At 42.6% G+C, this 19,077-nt stretch overlaps 1 protein-coding gene across 2 annotated transcripts in view; it reads left to right on the top strand.

The window, feature by feature from the left end:
* The window catches only part of MEGF10 (multiple EGF like domains 10), a 130,887-nt gene that overhangs the window by 72,431 nt on the left and 39,379 nt on the right, over positions 1–19,077 (top strand). For both annotated transcript variants that reach the window (XM_083151562.1, XM_083151563.1), the window contains exons 10-13: positions 10,983–11,157; positions 14,047–14,167; positions 14,481–14,644; positions 15,835–15,937. In XM_083151562.1, the coding sequence (XP_083007688.1) occupies positions 10,983–11,157; positions 14,047–14,167; positions 14,481–14,644; positions 15,835–15,937 (563 nt within the window). The remainder of the gene's footprint in view (positions 1–10,982; positions 11,158–14,046; positions 14,168–14,480; positions 14,645–15,834; positions 15,938–19,077) is intronic.

The raw sequence follows: 19,077 nt of genomic DNA, 5'->3' as shown, positions 1-19,077 counted from the left end.
GATAAGTAAAATAAAAACAAATGTTAAAGCAACCAACATGTTTTAAATAATGATATAGTGACCCCTTTATGCCTTGCAGTTAACACATGGTATGCACGCGATAGCAACAATTTCTTCTTACAAAGCTAAAAAGAAAATAATATATATTTTATATTATTAAAATAGATTTCAGTTAACTAATGTTGTCATAACCTTTTCATATTGAACACGGTCCCTCCTCTGGTGCCTATAAAGAGCCATGTTAATGCTTACTAAATCCCATGGCTAATTGAAAGCAGTAGCTTTATGAATGATTGCATTTTCAATGGAAAATAATTATTGCAGGGAAAAAGTGCACTGCACTCATTAAGATAAGGTAAAAATTGCTTCAAGCATTTCGCAGCCACCTTGCGGCTAATTGATTGAGGCTCCAAGTTTCTAACCTAAAACATTGCACAGTACAGAGACAAAAGCAGTTTTATATTTATATAATAACTTCATTTCTAAGTCTTAAAGTAATTTACACAAATTGAATTCAGCTTCAACAGCTTCCATTGTATTTTATATTAATTCTTAATAAGATATTAGTGGCAAATTCTAACATCTCATTTAACTGTTGACTGTTAACATTTACCTGTCCATATACTGTCAACATTTCAACTATGTTGACACTTTAGTGTAAATTTACTAAGATGGGAGTTCTATTGAAGATGGGATGTTGCCCAGAGCATCCAATCAGATTCTACTTTTATTTATTTACTACCTTCTAGAAGATAAAAGATAGATTCTGATTGGTTGCTATGTGCAACATCCCATTTTCAATAGAATTCCCATCTTATTAAGTTTACCCCTTTGTATGTCAATATAACTGTGCCTACAATTTCATTGTTAATACTTTTTTTGTCAACATTGTGAAAACATCCATTAATTTCCTTCTTCAAATGCAACCTTGCATAGTAAATAGGTCAAGTCTAGATTCTAGTTGACTAAATGACCCCTGACATCACAAACATGTGACACGGCACTGCAGGAGGAGGAGCAAGGTCCGAACGTGGGAGTCTGAAAGTACCCTTGCAGATTTACTTCACTTGCCATGTTTTGGGCAATTCTGGTTACTAAGGACTATCGATTGTGAGGAGAGATTCAGAAAATTAGAGATTTGGTAAGAAATCTCTAGGTTTTTTTAAAGCGGCAATTATTTACTGTACACTTCAAAATCAAACTGGTTGGTACTCTTTACCTAGAACGGCACCCACAATTTTGATCATAGGCATCGCAAGGTAAAAAATCGCGTCGGTCGCATCGCATGCGGCCAAAAAATCGCATGCGATGCGACCGACGCGATTACCGCGATTTTACATAGGGAACAATGTTAAATGGGTCAATTGACCCGATTTTACATAGGGAACAATGTTAAATGGCCCACAGACCCCAAATAGCCACCCTGGGCCCCCCCAATTGTTAACGCCACCCCACGAGCAACGTGAACCCAAAGCGTGGCGAGCGCATCGAGCCCGCGAGGGGCGGCGGTACGCGTCCTCCGACCTTTTCATACCCCCACTATCCATGTCGGCGTGGAGTTGAGAATAGAAAGTGTGGCGAGCGCAGCGAGCCACCGAGCCCGAAGTGTGGCGAGCGCAGTGAGCGCAGCGAGCCCCGCGAGGGGACGCGGATACCTGTGAAGCCCGCGAGGGGACGCGGATACCTGTGAAGGTATCCGCGAGGGGACGCGGATACCTGTGAAGGTATCTGCGTCCGCTCGCCACGCTTCGTGCTCGGTGGCTCGCTGCGCTCGCCACACTTTCTATTCTCAACTCCTGATTACTGTGATTTTACATAGGGAACAATGTTAAATGGGTCAATTGACCCGATTAAACATAGGGAACAATGTTATATGGCCCACAGACCCCAAATAGCCACCCTGGGGCCCCCCCAATTGTCAACGCCACCCCACGATCAACGTGAACCCGAAGCATGGCGAGCGCAGCGAGCCCGCGAGGGGCGGCTGTACGCGTCCTCCGACCTTTTCATACCCCCACTATCCACGTCAGCGTGGAGTTGAGAATAGAAAGTGTGGCGAGCGCAGCGCGCCACCGAGCCGGAAGCGTGGCGAGGGGACGCGGATACCTGTGAAGCCTGCGAGGGAACGCGGATACCTGTGAAGGTATCCGCGTCCGCTCGCCACACTTCTCCACGCTTCGCCACACTTTCTATTCTCAACTCCACGTGGACGTGGATAGTGGGGGTATGAAAAGGTCGGAGGACGCGTACCGCCGCCCCTCGCTGGCTCGCTACACTCGTGGGGTGGCGTTAACAATTGGGGGGGCCCAGGGTGGCTATTTGGGGTCTGTGGGCCATTTAACATTGTTCCCTATGTAAAATTGCGGTAATCGCGTTGGTCGCATCGCATGCAATTTTTTGGCCGCATGCGATGCGACCGACGCGATTTACATTTTTACACGCATTTCTATGTAAAATCGCGGGCATCGCATCGGTCGCATCGCATGCCATTATAATGACATGCGATGTACATGCGATGCCCGCGATGGGCGCTGTTCTAGGTAAAGAGTACCAACTGGTTTTGCAGTGTAAATGATTGCCACTTTAAAAACTGGAGATGTCTTACTAAATCTCTCACTTTCTGAAACTCTCATCCCATTAAATTTACCCCTGGCAGTGCTATGCAAGCAACCTTGCTCCTCCTACTATTGCGTATCATGTGGTTGGCAATCAGAGGTCCTTTAGCCCACTAGGATCTAGCAGCTACCATAGTAAATAAAGGCCAAATAACAATACTTAGTAAATATTATGTGACTAATAAGGAAATAGGCCTTATTGCTTATTGTGTTTTTCAACAATAGGGCTTCTTCCCAACTAATACCCTTTTCACACTGCAGCAAATAATTTGGGTTGACACAGGTCATGGCTCGTGTGAAAGAGTCCCCCCAAAAATCCCCTGGGTCCAGTGACCTGGAAATCCAAACCGAGTTTGGGGTAGTGTGAAGGGTTAGTGTGAATATGTGACCAGGGTAATCTGACCCAGGTCCCATTAATATCATATGGAAAACTAACTCACCCGCACTTGGGGCTCTGGCAGTAGACCAGTCTGCAGGGTAACATGGCTTGAAACATGTGTTCAGTGACCTGGGCTGAACCTGGGATTTTGTTATAAAAGTGAAGCCTATTAAATAGAACTCCTATCTTAGTAAATTTCCCCCATTGTCTCGATACATTGCTGTGATAAAAGATTTTATAATATTGATCTGAAAACCTATATATATATAAAAATCGATGTGTGTGTATGTATGTATGTTCCCTATGGACTCCAAAATGGCCTCACCGATTTTGATGACATTTTCAGACAATGTTCAGATTAGCCCAGCGGGTGATCCTGTTAAGTTTTGTAGTGATCGGATAAACAGAATTTTTTGGGGGAAGTTTTGGCAATTAATTGATCGCGCCACGAATGAGATTTCGTTCCCGCCAAACTTCTGTCAAATGCAACTGAATATTCAAGCCTTTGTCTACAAGGTATTCCAAAATCTAACAGCCAACTACAAAAATCCGGATTGGCTGTGTGAACGTGCAATTTTGGCACCAAAAATGATGATGTCAACAAGCTCAATGAGCAAATTCAATTGAAACTGCCCGGCAAAACAGTCAAATACAAATCGATCGACACAGCAATGGATGAAGTACAAGCCGTCAATTATCCAATTGAATTTTTTAATTAATTGGAACCACCCGGAATGCCACCGCAAATTTTAATATTGAAGGTTGGATCACCGGTGATGCTTATTCGCATCGATTATAAGCTTGCAGCAGGGCCCTCTAACCTCAAAGTCTGTATGTCATTACCCAGTTTGTGTTATCACTATCTACTATTGTAAAGCACAACGGAATCTGCTGCGCTATATAAGAAACTATAAATAAATAAATAACTTAAACGCACCAAAGTTGTGCAACGGAACCAGATTGACCATCGGCACTGTACTTATAGATATCTGCTAAAACTTCGTCACATGACCGCCCCCATCCATCCACCAGAAGTCATCTGGCTATAGATAATTAGTGATTCCCATGCGAAGCCGGGTGGATCGCTAGTTGTCTATATTAATAAATACAGTAGCCCACATAATTGGTTATTTAGATATTGTAGAATTGTTGAATGAACCACTAATTACATCTTTGCTTTTGTGAAGTAAGAAATCTGTCATACAACCAAATTCAAATTCAGTTATTGCTGTTCTCTATTTTAAGCTTCTGTGGAAATCTGGTGTTCATTTTGGATATAGCACTATGTGGTTTTATTTCCTGGTGAAAAGGCATTCATACAAAAATGTACTGTTGGCTGGTGACTAAGTGGCCATGTGGTTTATTGTACTATCCACCACAAATTGCGCTCAGCTTACTGTACATCTGGGTATAAAATGGCTGTTTTATTTTTTGACAATTTCCATAGCTTATTATTATGATTACATTACACATTGTTATAGTGAATGTGTATGCAGTTCAGTCAACAGGGCTCAATTTTTATGATATCATGATTATTTTTATTATATATTTTTTTTCTCTCATGTGTGTACATTTTTTTTTATTATATAACTTGTAGTATGCCTAGTAGTGTTCATTTCTCTAAAAGTGTTACTGGGAAGGCACACAATGCATCACAATATAAGAATACTGTATGATGAGGGGTTTGTGTAAGTAGGAAGAGGCTGTGTCCCCTCCAGGAAGTCCAGAAAGTCACCCTAAAAGTGTTTTCTTCATGGCTTTTTCATTAAGTACATTTGCACGTGGGTATAAAAAGGTTGTAAAAGTAGATGCCCTGAAGCACTTAATCTGCAGTCATTAGGGAAAGCCCTTTATCTGTCCAAATCCTACAAGCATATTTATTGTATGTATGTATTATAGAATACCTTTATCCTGGTCAACAAACCCTATACTTATATATACAATTTGGAAGCAAAGATGGTCAGGGTTGACAAGATGGGGAGGTCAGGTATAAATTACCCCTTTTGCAGGTGTCAGAGTTTTGCATAGCCAGGCCCCTGTCATCGAAACCTCAGCATCCACGAGTAGGGACATAATATCTGTATAGTTTTTAAAGAGGTTGGATCCCTTTAGTTACTTTACAACATTTATCACCATGTGGCCCAGACACATCATCATGGCCCTTATTCTGATTGATGCGGATATTCCCGAATTCTTACGGTGCGGTCCGCACGCCACGCTGTGCTGCCGCGTGAGGCCATCGTCCGTAGAAACGCCCACGTGTCCTCCGCATTCGGACGGACTCACTCTTTAAGAACAGGGCGTGTTTACGGACGACATACAAACCATGCGTGTGCGGGGGAAACACTCAGATTCTGCACGGTATTACAGAGTATGCACGGGAATACCGCATCCGAACGGATGGCAAGCGGTCCGTCCGCACGGAAGCGGTGTATTTACGCAAAACTACCCACTATTATGTCTATTCTGCAATACATCACATGACCCACTTATTCAATTACCTATCCTCATAAAAAAATTTTATTTGGAATTGGAATCAATTATATGCCAATATATCCTTACAACCAGTGTTCCCTCTAAGCTGTGCGCGTGTGCGCGCGCACACAACTCGCCGAGCCCGCGCACAGACATTACAACTGAGCGCACAAAGGTTAATATCTTGTTTTAGTGTGCCACGAGTTTAATAAGGTTGAAAATCACTGCTATAGTCTATATGTGTGGTGTGTGAAGTCTGTAAACATTCAAATTGCTTTATTAACTCAACAGAACTCGAGACCTAGGCCTGTATACGTTATGTGACGCACAAAAGTGTACATTTCTTTCCAAAGTTGCACAGCCAATATCTTTTTCTGCACAAAGCCTTCGTAAAATTAGAGGGAACATTGCTTACAACCATGCCTAACACATGCATTGCACACATTAACCCTTACAGCAATTGAAGTGCAATGGTTTCAATTAAAGCACTGACAAGCGTCCTATTAGTGAGTAATGAGTAAAGGAGTCGATTGTATTGGGTTCAGGTGTTAATGCTTGTAGTCATTAGGCGTTCTGTTCGCCTACCGCAAGACCGAGTGGTTTCCGCAAAGCAATACTTGACTTATGGACACCGCACATTTCTATCGGTTTTGTTCGCGTGCATTCGGAGTGCTATCCGAATGCACGCCCCCCAACATAAGTGTACTCCCCCGTGTCCGCCCATGTTTCCTCCCAGTTTTGCCCACTTTTAAACTACGCCCATGTGTCATTCCGCATGACGCCCATAATACGCCCATATTTCCAGACTGATTGCGGTGCACAGTTTTGTACGGGATTTGGCCGAACAGGTACGGAGTCAATGCGTGGCACATGCGCGTTGCGTTCTCCACGCATGCGCAGACGCCGTAAAGACGCTATCCGAAAGTATGCGGAAAAGTACGCATCAATCAGAATAAGGGCCTAAATACTGCTATCATGATAGCATTACTCTTTCATTGAGGTTATTCAAGGGTAGAATCTAAACTAATCACATGACCCTCACATCCAATCCCAGGCTGATCACTTCAGCCCAATTGTTATTCAGTCCCCGGTTGTACCTCAACTCATCTGAGGGTCGCCTAAAGCTTTTAATGACAGTTAGATATTTAATAGTTTAGAAATGCTATATGGGCAAGTCGCTGAGGAAACCATATGCTAGGCACATCTGTTATCTGAAGCGTAAAATTGACATTAGAGGAGGAGAATTCTACACTTTTTGCTTCAGTTTATTCTGGAATTTTTTACTTTTTTTTTTGCAGTGCGCAAATAGCTGGAACTTAATATGTTAATAAAAATGATACATACTGTATAAGTAGTCCTTTCCTACTGAGGAGCAATTTGCAGACCATACTGTACAAGTCTGAACTTGCTTCCCTGGTCTTCCTGGGGTTGGATTGTATTTAGACGCGGTGGCATGGTATGAAAATGCTTCCACAGTATCCATTTCCAGCGTATATTTTTTGCAACCATATCCTCTAAAGCCATACTGTCTAAATATAATAAGGGGATTTTCTGATTTAAACAAGCAATAATGCATATTTAGTTAATCTTATTCTAAATAGTCTATTTTTAGCCGGTCATGTACATTTATTTATTTGGTACTTATGTAGCATCTGGGCTGCCGATTTTGTGATTGTATGCCTTACCTTAAGGCATACAATCAGATGCGATGCGATTCAAAGCGATTTTGCATAGGATTCAATGTTAAGAAGGTCCTGTTCATTTCCCCACTATCCAAGTGGGCATAGAGTTGATTTTATATAGCGTGGCGAGCGCAGCGAGCCACCGAGCCCGAAGCGTGGCGAGCGAAGCGTGGCGAGCGAAGCGAGCCCCGCGAGGGGACGCATATTTCTTAAAAAGTATTCTGTGTCCCCTCGCGGGGATCGCTACGCTCGCCACGCTTCGGGCTCGGTGGCTCGCTACGCTCGCCACAGGTTTATATCCAACTCCATGCCCACTTGGATAGTGGGGAAAGGAAAAGGACCCCTTTTTCCCATTGAATTATATGTTAAAATGGACTCAGACCATTTTAACATTGAATCCTATGGAAAAATCTTGACCATCGCATCGCATACGATTTGGTCGCATGCGATGCGATGCGATCCGATCCGATTTCTAAATCGGACGCCCAGATACTACATAAGTACCATTTATTTTTATTATTTATTAACAGTTTCTTATATAGCGCACACATATTCCACAGCGCTTTACAGAGGATATTTGAACATTCACACCAGTCCGTGCCCCATTGGAGGTTACAATCTAAATTCCCTACCACATGTACACGCACACACAGACATTTTCGGGTTAATTTTGTTGGGAGCCAAATAACCTACCAGTATATTTTTGGATTGTGGGAGGAAACCAGAGTGCCCGGTGCAAACCCACGCAAGCACGGGGAGAATATACAAAGTCCACTCAGTTAGAGCCATGGTGTGAATCGAACCCATGACCTCAGTGCTGTGAGGCAGTAATGCTAACCATTACACCTTCCATACATTATTATTATTATAGTTTATTTATATGGCACCACAAGGGTTCCGCAGCGCTTGACAATAAACAGATGAGCAAAAAACAAAAAAATGATGAACAATTATTTACACGGTAAATAAAAACAGTTCCATCAGGGGACAGGACACTGATGCAATTATCAGGGTGGCAGAGATATATTCTAAAAAAAAGCACATGAGGAGAGAGGGCCCTGCTCGTGAGATATGCAGAAGAGGCAGCCATTTTGTTGGTCAGCCAATGCAATGATCACTAGGAACTAATAACATGTACTTTGCACCCATAGCCTTAAGATATCACCATGACAACATAGGCTGCACACCTTAATGAGCATTAACAGGGGCGCCGACAGCTACTGTATGCCAGCCCAGGGGTGGCGGAGATGTTCAGTGAACAGTATTTAATCTTCATGATTTAGTTAAACATTTTGACCTGTGGCATAAATACCCAGATTTTTACATTGTAACAATACTAAAGTGTCTTGTTATATCGATGTTGCATATTACCATGGCTGAAAAAATTGGTGATTATGCTCCCTGTAGTAATTCATGTAGGTTCTACTATGTTTTTCTGACAGACAGAACACGCTCATAAAACAGTCTTTACAGTGACAAGACATTTGATTTAGTTCTTAGAACTGTACTTGAAGTGAGAGGGAAGATTCTCCCATTGGAAGTGGTACAAGTGTCCTATTGTACTGCTGCGCCAGTTTCTTTGCACAGCTGACCTTGTCAGTTTGTTATGTGCAGCAGCTGCCTTTCACTGCAGACTGGGGCTGCTGCTGCTTCAGGTAGAGACAAATGGACTTCTAGCAAGGTAACGGATGTATGGCAGGAGGGGTTGGGATCGTTTGGTCGAATGCATTATGGTCGAATGTCATTACATCGAATCCATTAGGTCGAATTGCTAAAAGGTCGACATGATTCTAGGTCGACATGGGAAAAGGTCGAAATGATTCTAGGTCGAAAGGTCATTAGTTTGACAGGTCATTAGGTCGACAAGGTCATTAGTTCGACATTGTCTAGGTCGACATTCACAAAGTCGACATGGGGTTTTTCACTGTTTTTTTACCTGAATGTCAACACAGTCGACATGGACACAGTTTAAAGTGCACTGCATCCCCTCGCATCGCTCGCTGCGCTCGCTATGCGTCGGGCACGGTGCCTCGCTACGCTCGGCACACTATTTTATTCTCCCACCACGCCCTAGTGGATGGTAGGGCATGAAATACCGCCTGTCAGCACATGTCGGCTCAAAAAACAGTGAAAAACCCCATGTCGACTTTGTGAATGTCGACCTAGACAATGTCGAACTAATGACCTTGTCGACCTAATGACCTGTCGAACTAATGACCTTTCGACCTAGAATCATTTCGACCTTTTCTCATGTCGACCTAGAATCATGTCGACCTTTTAGCAATTCGACCTAATGGATTCGATGTAATGACATTCGACCATAATGCATTCGACCAAATGACCGCATCCCGGCAGGAGCCATAAACAAATTGTCTTTGTTGCCACATACTAAGCAGAAAGGAAAATGTTTCATGCAAAATACATTTATCTTTATAGTTTACTTTTAGTTTAGTTCATATTTAAACTATTCTAGGATTGCCATAATATCCATTTAATTTGGAACCCCCATGATTTACACAGGTTTTGTGGCTGATTAAAAACAGATAAAATGCAGCAGCCTTGCTCTGACTCCAGTCATCGATGGCCATACCTGTACTACATCGATGGCCATACCTGTACTACATCGATGGCCATCCCTGTACTACATCGATGGCCATCCCTGTACTACATCGATGGCCATCCCTGTACTACATCGATGGTCATCCCTGTACTACATCGATGGTCATCCCTGTACTACATCGATGGCCATCCCTGTACTACATCGATGGCCATCCCTGTACTACATCGATGGCCATCCCTGTACTACATCGATGGCCATCCCTGTACTACATCGATGGCCATCCCTGTACTACATCGATGGCCATCCCTGTACTACATCGATGGCCATCCCTGTACTACATCGATGGCCATCCCTGTACTACATCGATGGCCATCCCTGTACTACATCGATGGCCATCCCTGTACTACATCGATGGCCATCCCTGTACTACATCGATGGCCATACCTGTACTACATCGATGGCCATCCCTGTACTACATCGATGGCCATCCCTGTACTACATCGATGGCCATACCTGTACTACATCGATGGTCATCCCTGTACTACATTGATGGCCATCCCTGTACCACATTGATGGCCATCCTTATGCTGACTTTTCTGATGAGGTGGGTGGTCCACAGGCTTGATCTTGATGAGATTATTTGCAGTGAATTGCATCATTATGGCCTTTGATTAGCATTGGGTGGAGCCACAATGAATGGGCAGGGCTACAACGACATTATTCATCATTCAATGACTCTGCACCTCCAGCCTGCATCTTCCCTACGTTATTACCCAGATGGTATTTTTAAAAGGTTGTCAACTATAAAAAAGCCAACAGCACAGTTAGGAGCTGATTGGCTGGTGATAAAAACCCTTCATCACTTCACCAAGTTTATTAAATCTGCCCCACAAGCATTTAGGATTTTTTTAAATCTACTTTAATGAAGTTTGTTTCTTTTCAAGTATAACAAAAGAAAGTCAAATTATGGCTGACAAATAAAGATTAAAACTAAAGTATATTACAATGTTAACATGAAAAGTTGGGTTTTATTATTATTTTTTTATTGCAATATATTCTGTTATTCTAAATTATTGACCCTGAATAATGTACATATCCCATATGTTCATTGTAACGTTAGCATAATATTTGATCACTTAAAAATCATTTGGTTTGAGCACTTTTGTCCAAATGTAACGTCAAGAGAGAAAACTGGCATAAAGTCTGCCCATGGTGTCATATTCAGTGTTTGAATCATTTGTTCACTTGTCTCTTTCATCCTGTCCTCTCAGCTGTCATCCTATGTCTGGAGAATGTTCCTGTAAGCCCGGCTGGTCTGGCCTTTATTGCAATGAGACTTGTTCTCCCGGCTTCTATGGCGAATCCTGTCAGCAGATCTGCAGCTGCCAAAATGGTGCAGACTGCGATAGCGTGACTGGAAAATGCATCTGTGCTCCAGGTTTTACGGTAAATCACAAATTAATCTCTTCTACTTCCTGTACTTTACACTGGTGAAGACTGAATTCTGATAGCAGTTAATGATTGGTGTAGTTGTCAATTCCCACAAGCAAGATGGCGCCAACATCTATATTGTACAGGTTTTGTATTCTCAAAGTGGGTGCATCATCGATGCGGCATATTATCTGCATTATATAGAAAGTAAACAAAAATGTGTAAATTGTAACTGTGATGGTTACTATAATGTAACACATTCTCAGACAATAGCAATGATCTTTCCAGCTGACCCATATAAACCATTTTTGATTACCATTAATGAGCACAATCTACTCAGATGCCTGTCACAACTGACTGTAGTGATATCTACGTTTATTACACTTTAGTTTTACATTTATACACCTAATTTGCAAGTTGGCTTGATGTTGATTGCAGTTTTTTACACCAAATGACTTGGTGGAATAAAGCTGGGTACACACCTAAAGATGTATCTGCCCAATCTATCTGGCGGGAACAAACATCTGGTTATGTATGGGAGCAAATAACAATCAACCATTTGCTCCCAAAACTGGAAAACATACAATGTTCATTGAGACAAATTAGTCACAAATTAGTCACATCTGTTAGATTTAACAAATTTACCCCCCCAAATTTTTTTTATCTATTTTCCCAAAAGGACTGTGTGGTAGATTGTCATGTCTATATATATATATCCCATATATATCACCAGATTTTTGTTCCCACCAGACAGATTGGACAGACAAATCCATCTACAGATTTATCTGGATATGTACACACAGATTGGACAGATACATCCTTGTGTATGTACCCAGCTTAAGACACATTTTATTGAGAACCTTTTTTTCCTTTAAGACCCATTTATTTCCCTTCAGTTACTTAAAAAATGAAGGGTATGATCTCACAGAATATAGGTGTCTTAATGCAAGCTGAATTGTTTAGCCGGAACCCCCAAAACCTCTCCGTGCTCTGACAGTCCCTAAATATTTTGTTAGCCCCAGCATATCGGAACAACAGCAGCTGTACCCAGGTTTATGTAACTGGCAGCATCTGCGGTTTCAGAGAATAACAGAATCCATAGAAACAGCTTGAAGATTTAAAAGTGTATTTTACTTATCAGTGGAGTTTTATATTGAATTGTGGTCATACAGCTCCTGGGGTTCTCCTTGTAGCACATTACAGCAGTCTAGGGTAACTTTAAATAGGTGGATGTACTGTATACAGGAAGGGCACCTAGAGAATACCCAATGCAGGGTACTATCTTCTGTATATTCATTCCCAACACTGTTACCTGTGGTTAACCTAGTTTTCTATGTAGCCCCCTCTACACACCTGTGGGTAACCAGCTTAGGGCCGATTCTAGATCTATCGGTTTTTGAATAGGGAACCCATGGTAAACTTCTGCCCATGTGCATATTCTCATATGCGCATGTGCAGGGCTTCTGTCGGGCACCTCCACTGACCTGCACAGTCGGCATGGCGCTCACGCGGGGAAGGGGGGGATAAGGCAGGGCAGTGGGGGCAATGGGGCATGGGAACGGCCAGTGATCACATGCCAATGCAGACAGGATGAAGTGTGTCAGAGGCGGGCTGCTGACATCATGTCTTCATCCAGCTGCCCGCAAATATACTGTATATTTGCGAACCCAGGAGAAATCAGGTAATGGTTGCCAACCATTGAATGATTTCTCCTGCTGCGAGACATGCAAGGGGATGTGTTTTCATAATACACCCTTTCACATGGTTGTGATGGAATATGGTGGCGGGGGGCAGGGATTCGCCGAGGCGGCGCCACAACTGCTCGGTAAACTGTGCAGTTTACCAAACAGATTAGGGTTAGGCCCATAGTCTGTTCATGTATTTAATAAATGCTTACACTCTGCTCGAGGAGCAATTGTTCCACGGTAGGCCTATTGAAACCACATAACACTGCCGCAACTCTTGCCAATGTATTTCTCTCAATGGTACATTTACTGCTTGTGTGAAGATGAGCTGCAGTGCAATGAGACATTCACTTAAATAGACCTACTGAGGCCCAGGTCTGGTTTGGGATCTAAAAGTGACCCTGGAAGAATTTTAAGAAGTGGCCTCACATGGGCAACACCAAATATAGGCGGAACCAACATGTTCTCTCTGAGCATGTTACATTTGCCCCATCTGCAGAACAAATGGTTTTGCCCATTGAGAAATATTTTACTTTTGAGATCCTCCCTGACTAACTCCCTAATTGCGGGGCAAAAAAATCTCCAGCAATTGAATTGACCCGCATGTGTTTGTTTGCTCATCCGCTGAGTTGAATAGATTTCTGTGGCCATATTGCCGCTATCATGATATCACAGATGCCATCATTTACCACCACACACTTGCTCTTGCCCTATTCATGGTGCATAATAGGAATAATTACATGTACTGTATGCACAGTTCTGTGCAAAAACTGTGGCTGCGCCCGGGAAAATGCTGGGTGTTCCCATGCGAACGCAGGTGGGATTTGTATTTGCGAAAGGCTGGAGAAATCATTCCATGGTCAGCGCCTGAATCAGGCTCTTGCTAAAAGGTTACAGGAAGGGCCCAAAAAGGTTGAACTTGATGAACGTATGCCTTTTTTTTCAACCTCAACTACTATGTTACTACAAAAGTGCCTCCTACCACAGCATTTCTCACTTATGTCGTAAAAAATGTATTAAAGGAAAGGAAATGCCCCTCTGCTGTTTTTCTGTAATGAGTAATGGTGCATGACATTTTATAACCAGACAATGAACTTGCTTTATGAGCAGATTCGCCTTTAGCAGATTTATACTTCTATATCAGCATTAACATATATTAACAACCATCACTGTGTCAAGAAATCACTGTCCCTAAACTCATTAAAACTTGATGTTCTAGGGTGTCGACTGTTCAATACCTTGTCCATCTGGTACATATGGGAGTAACTGCTCCTCCACCTGTATATGCAAGAACAATGCAGTGTGCTCCCCTGTGGATGGCTCTTGTACATGCAAAGCAGGTATGATTTCAGGCATCATTTTTATAGAATTATGATGTCTGTCTGTTGTTACCCAGTTTGTGGGAGTTTTATCTCTGTTTACAATTGTAAAACGCAATGGTATCTGCTGTGCTATATAAGAAACGCAAACTAAATAAATAAGTACCACTAAATGTAAAGTGACAATTGTTTCATGTCTCCTTACATTCTAAGATACTGGTATTTATACAGAAAGGCCTAGAACTTGTAGACTTTAAAGCTTCATATTGGTTATCCAGTTACAGAAGAATCGCCTATGACTTTTATATGTGTACTCATTCTATTTTATTATTAGGTTGGCATGGTGTGGACTGCTCCATAAACTGTCCTCGAGGTTCCTGGGGTCTGGGATGTAATCTCACCTGCCAGTGTCAGAACGGAGGGGCCTGCAATGTTCTGACTGGAGCTTGTACCTGCCCGCCTGGCTGGAGAGCGGTGAACTGCGAGCTTCCATGCCAGGTATAACTCCTAGAGTCTTCTATACATTGAATTCACTGTATTGCTTACCTTGCACTATTTAAGTAGACTATATATGTGATTAAAATTTCTGTTAAAATATGCATACTGCTAGCATAGCTAATAACAAAACTCAGTTATAGGGGTAAATTTACTAAGATGGGAGTTCTATTGAAGATATAATTGCGGCCCGTGCTGTCACAGTCAAATGTGTTTGGTGTCCTACCCCTGCTGCTGCAATCGTATATCGCCCTACTCCACAATCACAGTGACAGCAGTGTGTGGGGAGGGGGGAAGCTTGCTCCCGTAACCTGCAGAGCGGAGGAGGGCAGGAGCGGGAGCCCAAGCATCTCCTGTCCTTGCAGTACCTGCTTTGCCTCTCCTTCCTCTGGCTCACACAAGGGGCTGGGAAACATACAGAGAAGGGAGGGGGCATAGTGGGGGACATACAGTGAAGGAGGGTCAGGCTGGGGGACATACAGTGAATGGAGGCAGTGATGGCCATTCAGAGAAGGGGGAGCAGGGTCAGGCTCGGGACATACAATGAATGGAGGCACTGATGGACATTAAGAGAAGGGGGGACAGGCTGGAGGACAAAGTGAATGGGTGCAGAGTGGGGAACATACAGTGAATGGGGGACATAGAGTGAAGGAGGGGCAGGCTGGGGGACATACAGTGAAGGAGGGGCAGGCTGGGGGACATACATTAGGGGCAGGCTGGGGAAAATACAGTGAATGGGGGCAGAGTGGGGGACCATTCTGATGTGATTAATGATTCAAAGAATGTCAGGCTGAATGGTCGGCCCCCACACATTTACACTTCACCAAATCTGGCCCTCTTCACAAAACGTTTGGACACCCCTGATTTAATACTTTTCCAAATATTACATATTGAATAAAGCATTTCTCAAATATCCTCTGTTTCTATTATATTTAATATCTCAATATAATGTCATTGTTATTTTATTATTATTTTTAAGGCATCACAAAAGTTGTGTAGCTCCTTACATGGGCAAATAACGCACAAGAATGCATGGCTAGACAGTATACAGTAAATACAGACACAATTGAACAGATATGTAACTACAATCCACAAAATTAACAATTATGGAACTGCTCACAAGACCTGACATTCTAAAATCTCTAAAATAGGAGTTGTATATTATAGTCCCATGCATTTTTATGTACTTGCAGGATGGCACCTATGGCATGAATTGCACTGAACGCTGTGACTGTAGCCATGCTGATGGTTGTCACCCAGTCACTGGGTACTGTCGTTGCCTGGCAGGGTGGGCAGGTAGGTTGTAAATCCTCATAGGAACATGCTGTATCAACTTTGCAAGAATTCTGTTTCAAATTTAGCAGTGTCAAATTGGATCATATATTTCTACTGTGTGCTGGCAGCATGACTTGGCTTGCGATACTATCCCCCTATACTGAGGCACTGGTTCTCTAGCTGATCAAACGGAGGTGACATCGGCCAGCCACATAACCTGTGTAATTCATGAGCTTTAGGCTGCAAAGTAGTTTGCTTGAAGTACAGTACAGTACATATATATATATATATATATATATGTATATATATATATATATATATATATATATATATATATACATATATATATATATATATATATATAGATGCGGAGGACGGTCGGCACTCTGGTTGTCTGGCTGCGAGGGACCGTGTTGCCTTCCCAGTATAGGATGTATACAAGAGCAAAGAAAGAACGGGCGGCACTCACGGGTTTAAATCCAAAAAGCAAACTTTAGTGCAGGTGTCACATAGAACCGACGTTTCGAGGCTTCTATGCCTCTTTTTCAAGGTGTGAACGTTCACACCTTGAAAAAGAGGCATAGAAGCCTTGAAACGTCGGTTCTATGTGACACCTGCACTAAAGTTTGCTTTTTGGATTTAAACCCGTGAGTGCCGCCCGTTCTTTCTTTGCTCTTGTATATATATATATATATATATATATATATACATATATATATATATATTGCCAAGGTGAAGAATCAAATTCCATGAGCGAGATGTAATAGTGTCCGAGTTCAGCAGCCTTGTGGGATATTGGGTGAATTCAGACTTTTATAAAGGGGCAATCATTAACAAAGCAGGATTTTGTCTTTAAATGATTAACCCTTTAAAAAACCCTTAGAATTTGGTCATCTGGACACAGGCGCTATTACATTCCATCCCATTTATACTGGTTGGGGTTCATCAGATTTATATATACTGTAGATCTAGTAGAGTATTGGATTAAACTAAATTTCTTTCTGTACTTACAGTATTCCAGATATTTTACAATAAGATATAAAAAAAAACAGGCACTTAGAGAGCTTTAAATGTTGGAGTGCTTATTTCCAGCTGGTAAATAAACAGCTGACCACTTGTTAGTTTATGTTTATGACCACAGTTAGGGGGAAATTTACTAAGGCAAATACGCCTAAAAAAAAAATCATATTTGTATAGTAAAATATGATTTTTTTTTAGGCGTATTCGTATTTTTGGCATTTACAATGCCAAAAATACACAGATTGTTATTCGTATTTATGGCACATTTGTATTTGTATTTACAAATACGAATGTATACGCCATCGGACAATACAAATAGGAATCACGAATGGTGATTCCTAATTTACTAAGCGGCTGTATTGAAAATACGGCCGCTAATTAGCATAAATTGTCCGTAATGGCTGGCCAAATACGCATAATTTTCCTGCCGTATTTGGCTTTAGCCTGCACCAATCAGTCAGATCCGTGCAGGCTTCAGTGTAAAAAAAAAAAAAATACATTAAAAAAACAGCGTGACCAGCACCAGGCTCAAAGAGCCAGGGCTGGTTTAAAAAAATCAGGGAAAATTTGGCGTAGGGCTCTGCTGATTTTTTAAAACAAGCTCCAGGGCCGAGTCTGGTTCCCAAAATACGGGGGACAAAATGAATAGGGGCCCCCCCATATTTTAAGAACCAGCCCCAGACACAACCAGCTAGCAGGGTAATGTCACAGCCGGGGGACACTTATTATGTAAGGTCCCGCGGCCAAAACATTAATCCTACTGACCAGTCAGCCTGGGCAGGGGTCCTGGGGGAGTGGGCCCCCCCTCCAGAACTTACCTGCCCAGGCTGAAGCCTGGTGCTGTCCCCGGTACCCCTGGCTGATTAAAGTGGTAAAAAATAGATTGAAAAACTATTGTCTAATACTGTGGAAATATGAGTCCCAGCAAGCCTCCCCTGCATGCTGGGACTTGGAGAACCGCAAGTCCCAGCATGTGGGGTATTAAAGGGCCCACTGGAACTTGTAGTTCCACAGTAATAGAAATAGTTAAATAAACACACTGACACATGAAAAATAAAACTTTAATACATACAAAGCCCATATATATTGATACTTACCTATCTTGAGCCCGTAGGTAGGTCCCGTCCATCAGTCGGGGGGTCCGGGGCTCCGGCGATCCTGGGTCTGGGGTCCGTAGAAATCCTTTGGGGGACCTGTGGAAGTAAATTCTACTCACCAAGGTCCTCCGGCGGAGATGGGTCCTCTTGGTTCCGCCGTAGTCCAGGGTTCTTCAGAAAAATATCAAACCGCAAGTCCCGTAACCATCGCACTGGAGAGCTGCTGAAGTTTCATCTTCAGAGCCTCTCCCCCAAATGATTCTATTGGCCGCCTATCGGACAATCACGGGCGAATTTCCATGTTAGCGCCCAGCATTTTTATGGGAACACCCATGAAACACTGGGTGTTCCCATGGGCGCAACCACGCCCCCCCACACGCACTGGTGTCTACAAGAGGCCGGCAAATAATCAATTTGCCATGGCCACTTGTACAATGTGGCTGCACATGCGCTTAAATGTTTATGTGTGTGTGTGTGCAGTCGCTAAACATCGCTCCCCTGTGTGAATGTGCAGGGGAGCGATCAAACTAGAATAACCTCCTAAGTCACCTGCATTCAAACATGGATATCCTTAAAACCTGGACTGTTATGATGCTTTGAGTTTAGGAAACACTGCTTTAGGGATCTATAGGAGACAAACTGTTGTTGATTGGAACCGCTGCTTGAGGGAATGTGGATTGCACAAGACATGAGCACTTCTGAGCGGCTGGGTGAAGTTTTATCATGAGCCTTCAGTAATTGCCTAGCAACTTGTACAGACCATCAAAGGCCTCATTGTCTAGAGCCCTGGCAAAAAAACATTCCTTCACAAATCTCCTTCTCGACATCAAAACAGACCAAAATCTGTCAGAAAACGTGTCCTGCTCCAGAAGCTTCACCACAAGTAACTTATTGTAGATAACAGCCAAAACATGGACTGTCGCACACACTATACACATCAGTTTGTATGTGAAATAAGAGACTTTACACACTTTGGGAGTTTGCCAAGACTCCAAAACGTATAGAAGCTGAATATTTGTCTTTATTCCTTCTCTCGTGGAAACA

Source organism: Crinia signifera, chromosome 1 (assembly GCF_055691185.1).
Source record: "Crinia signifera chromosome 1, ASM5569118v1, whole genome shotgun sequence".
Taxonomy (NCBI): Eukaryota; Metazoa; Chordata; class Amphibia; order Anura; family Myobatrachidae; genus Crinia; species Crinia signifera.
Note: the sequence above shows the minus strand (reverse complement) of the source record. Positions and strands in the feature narration are given on the sequence as shown.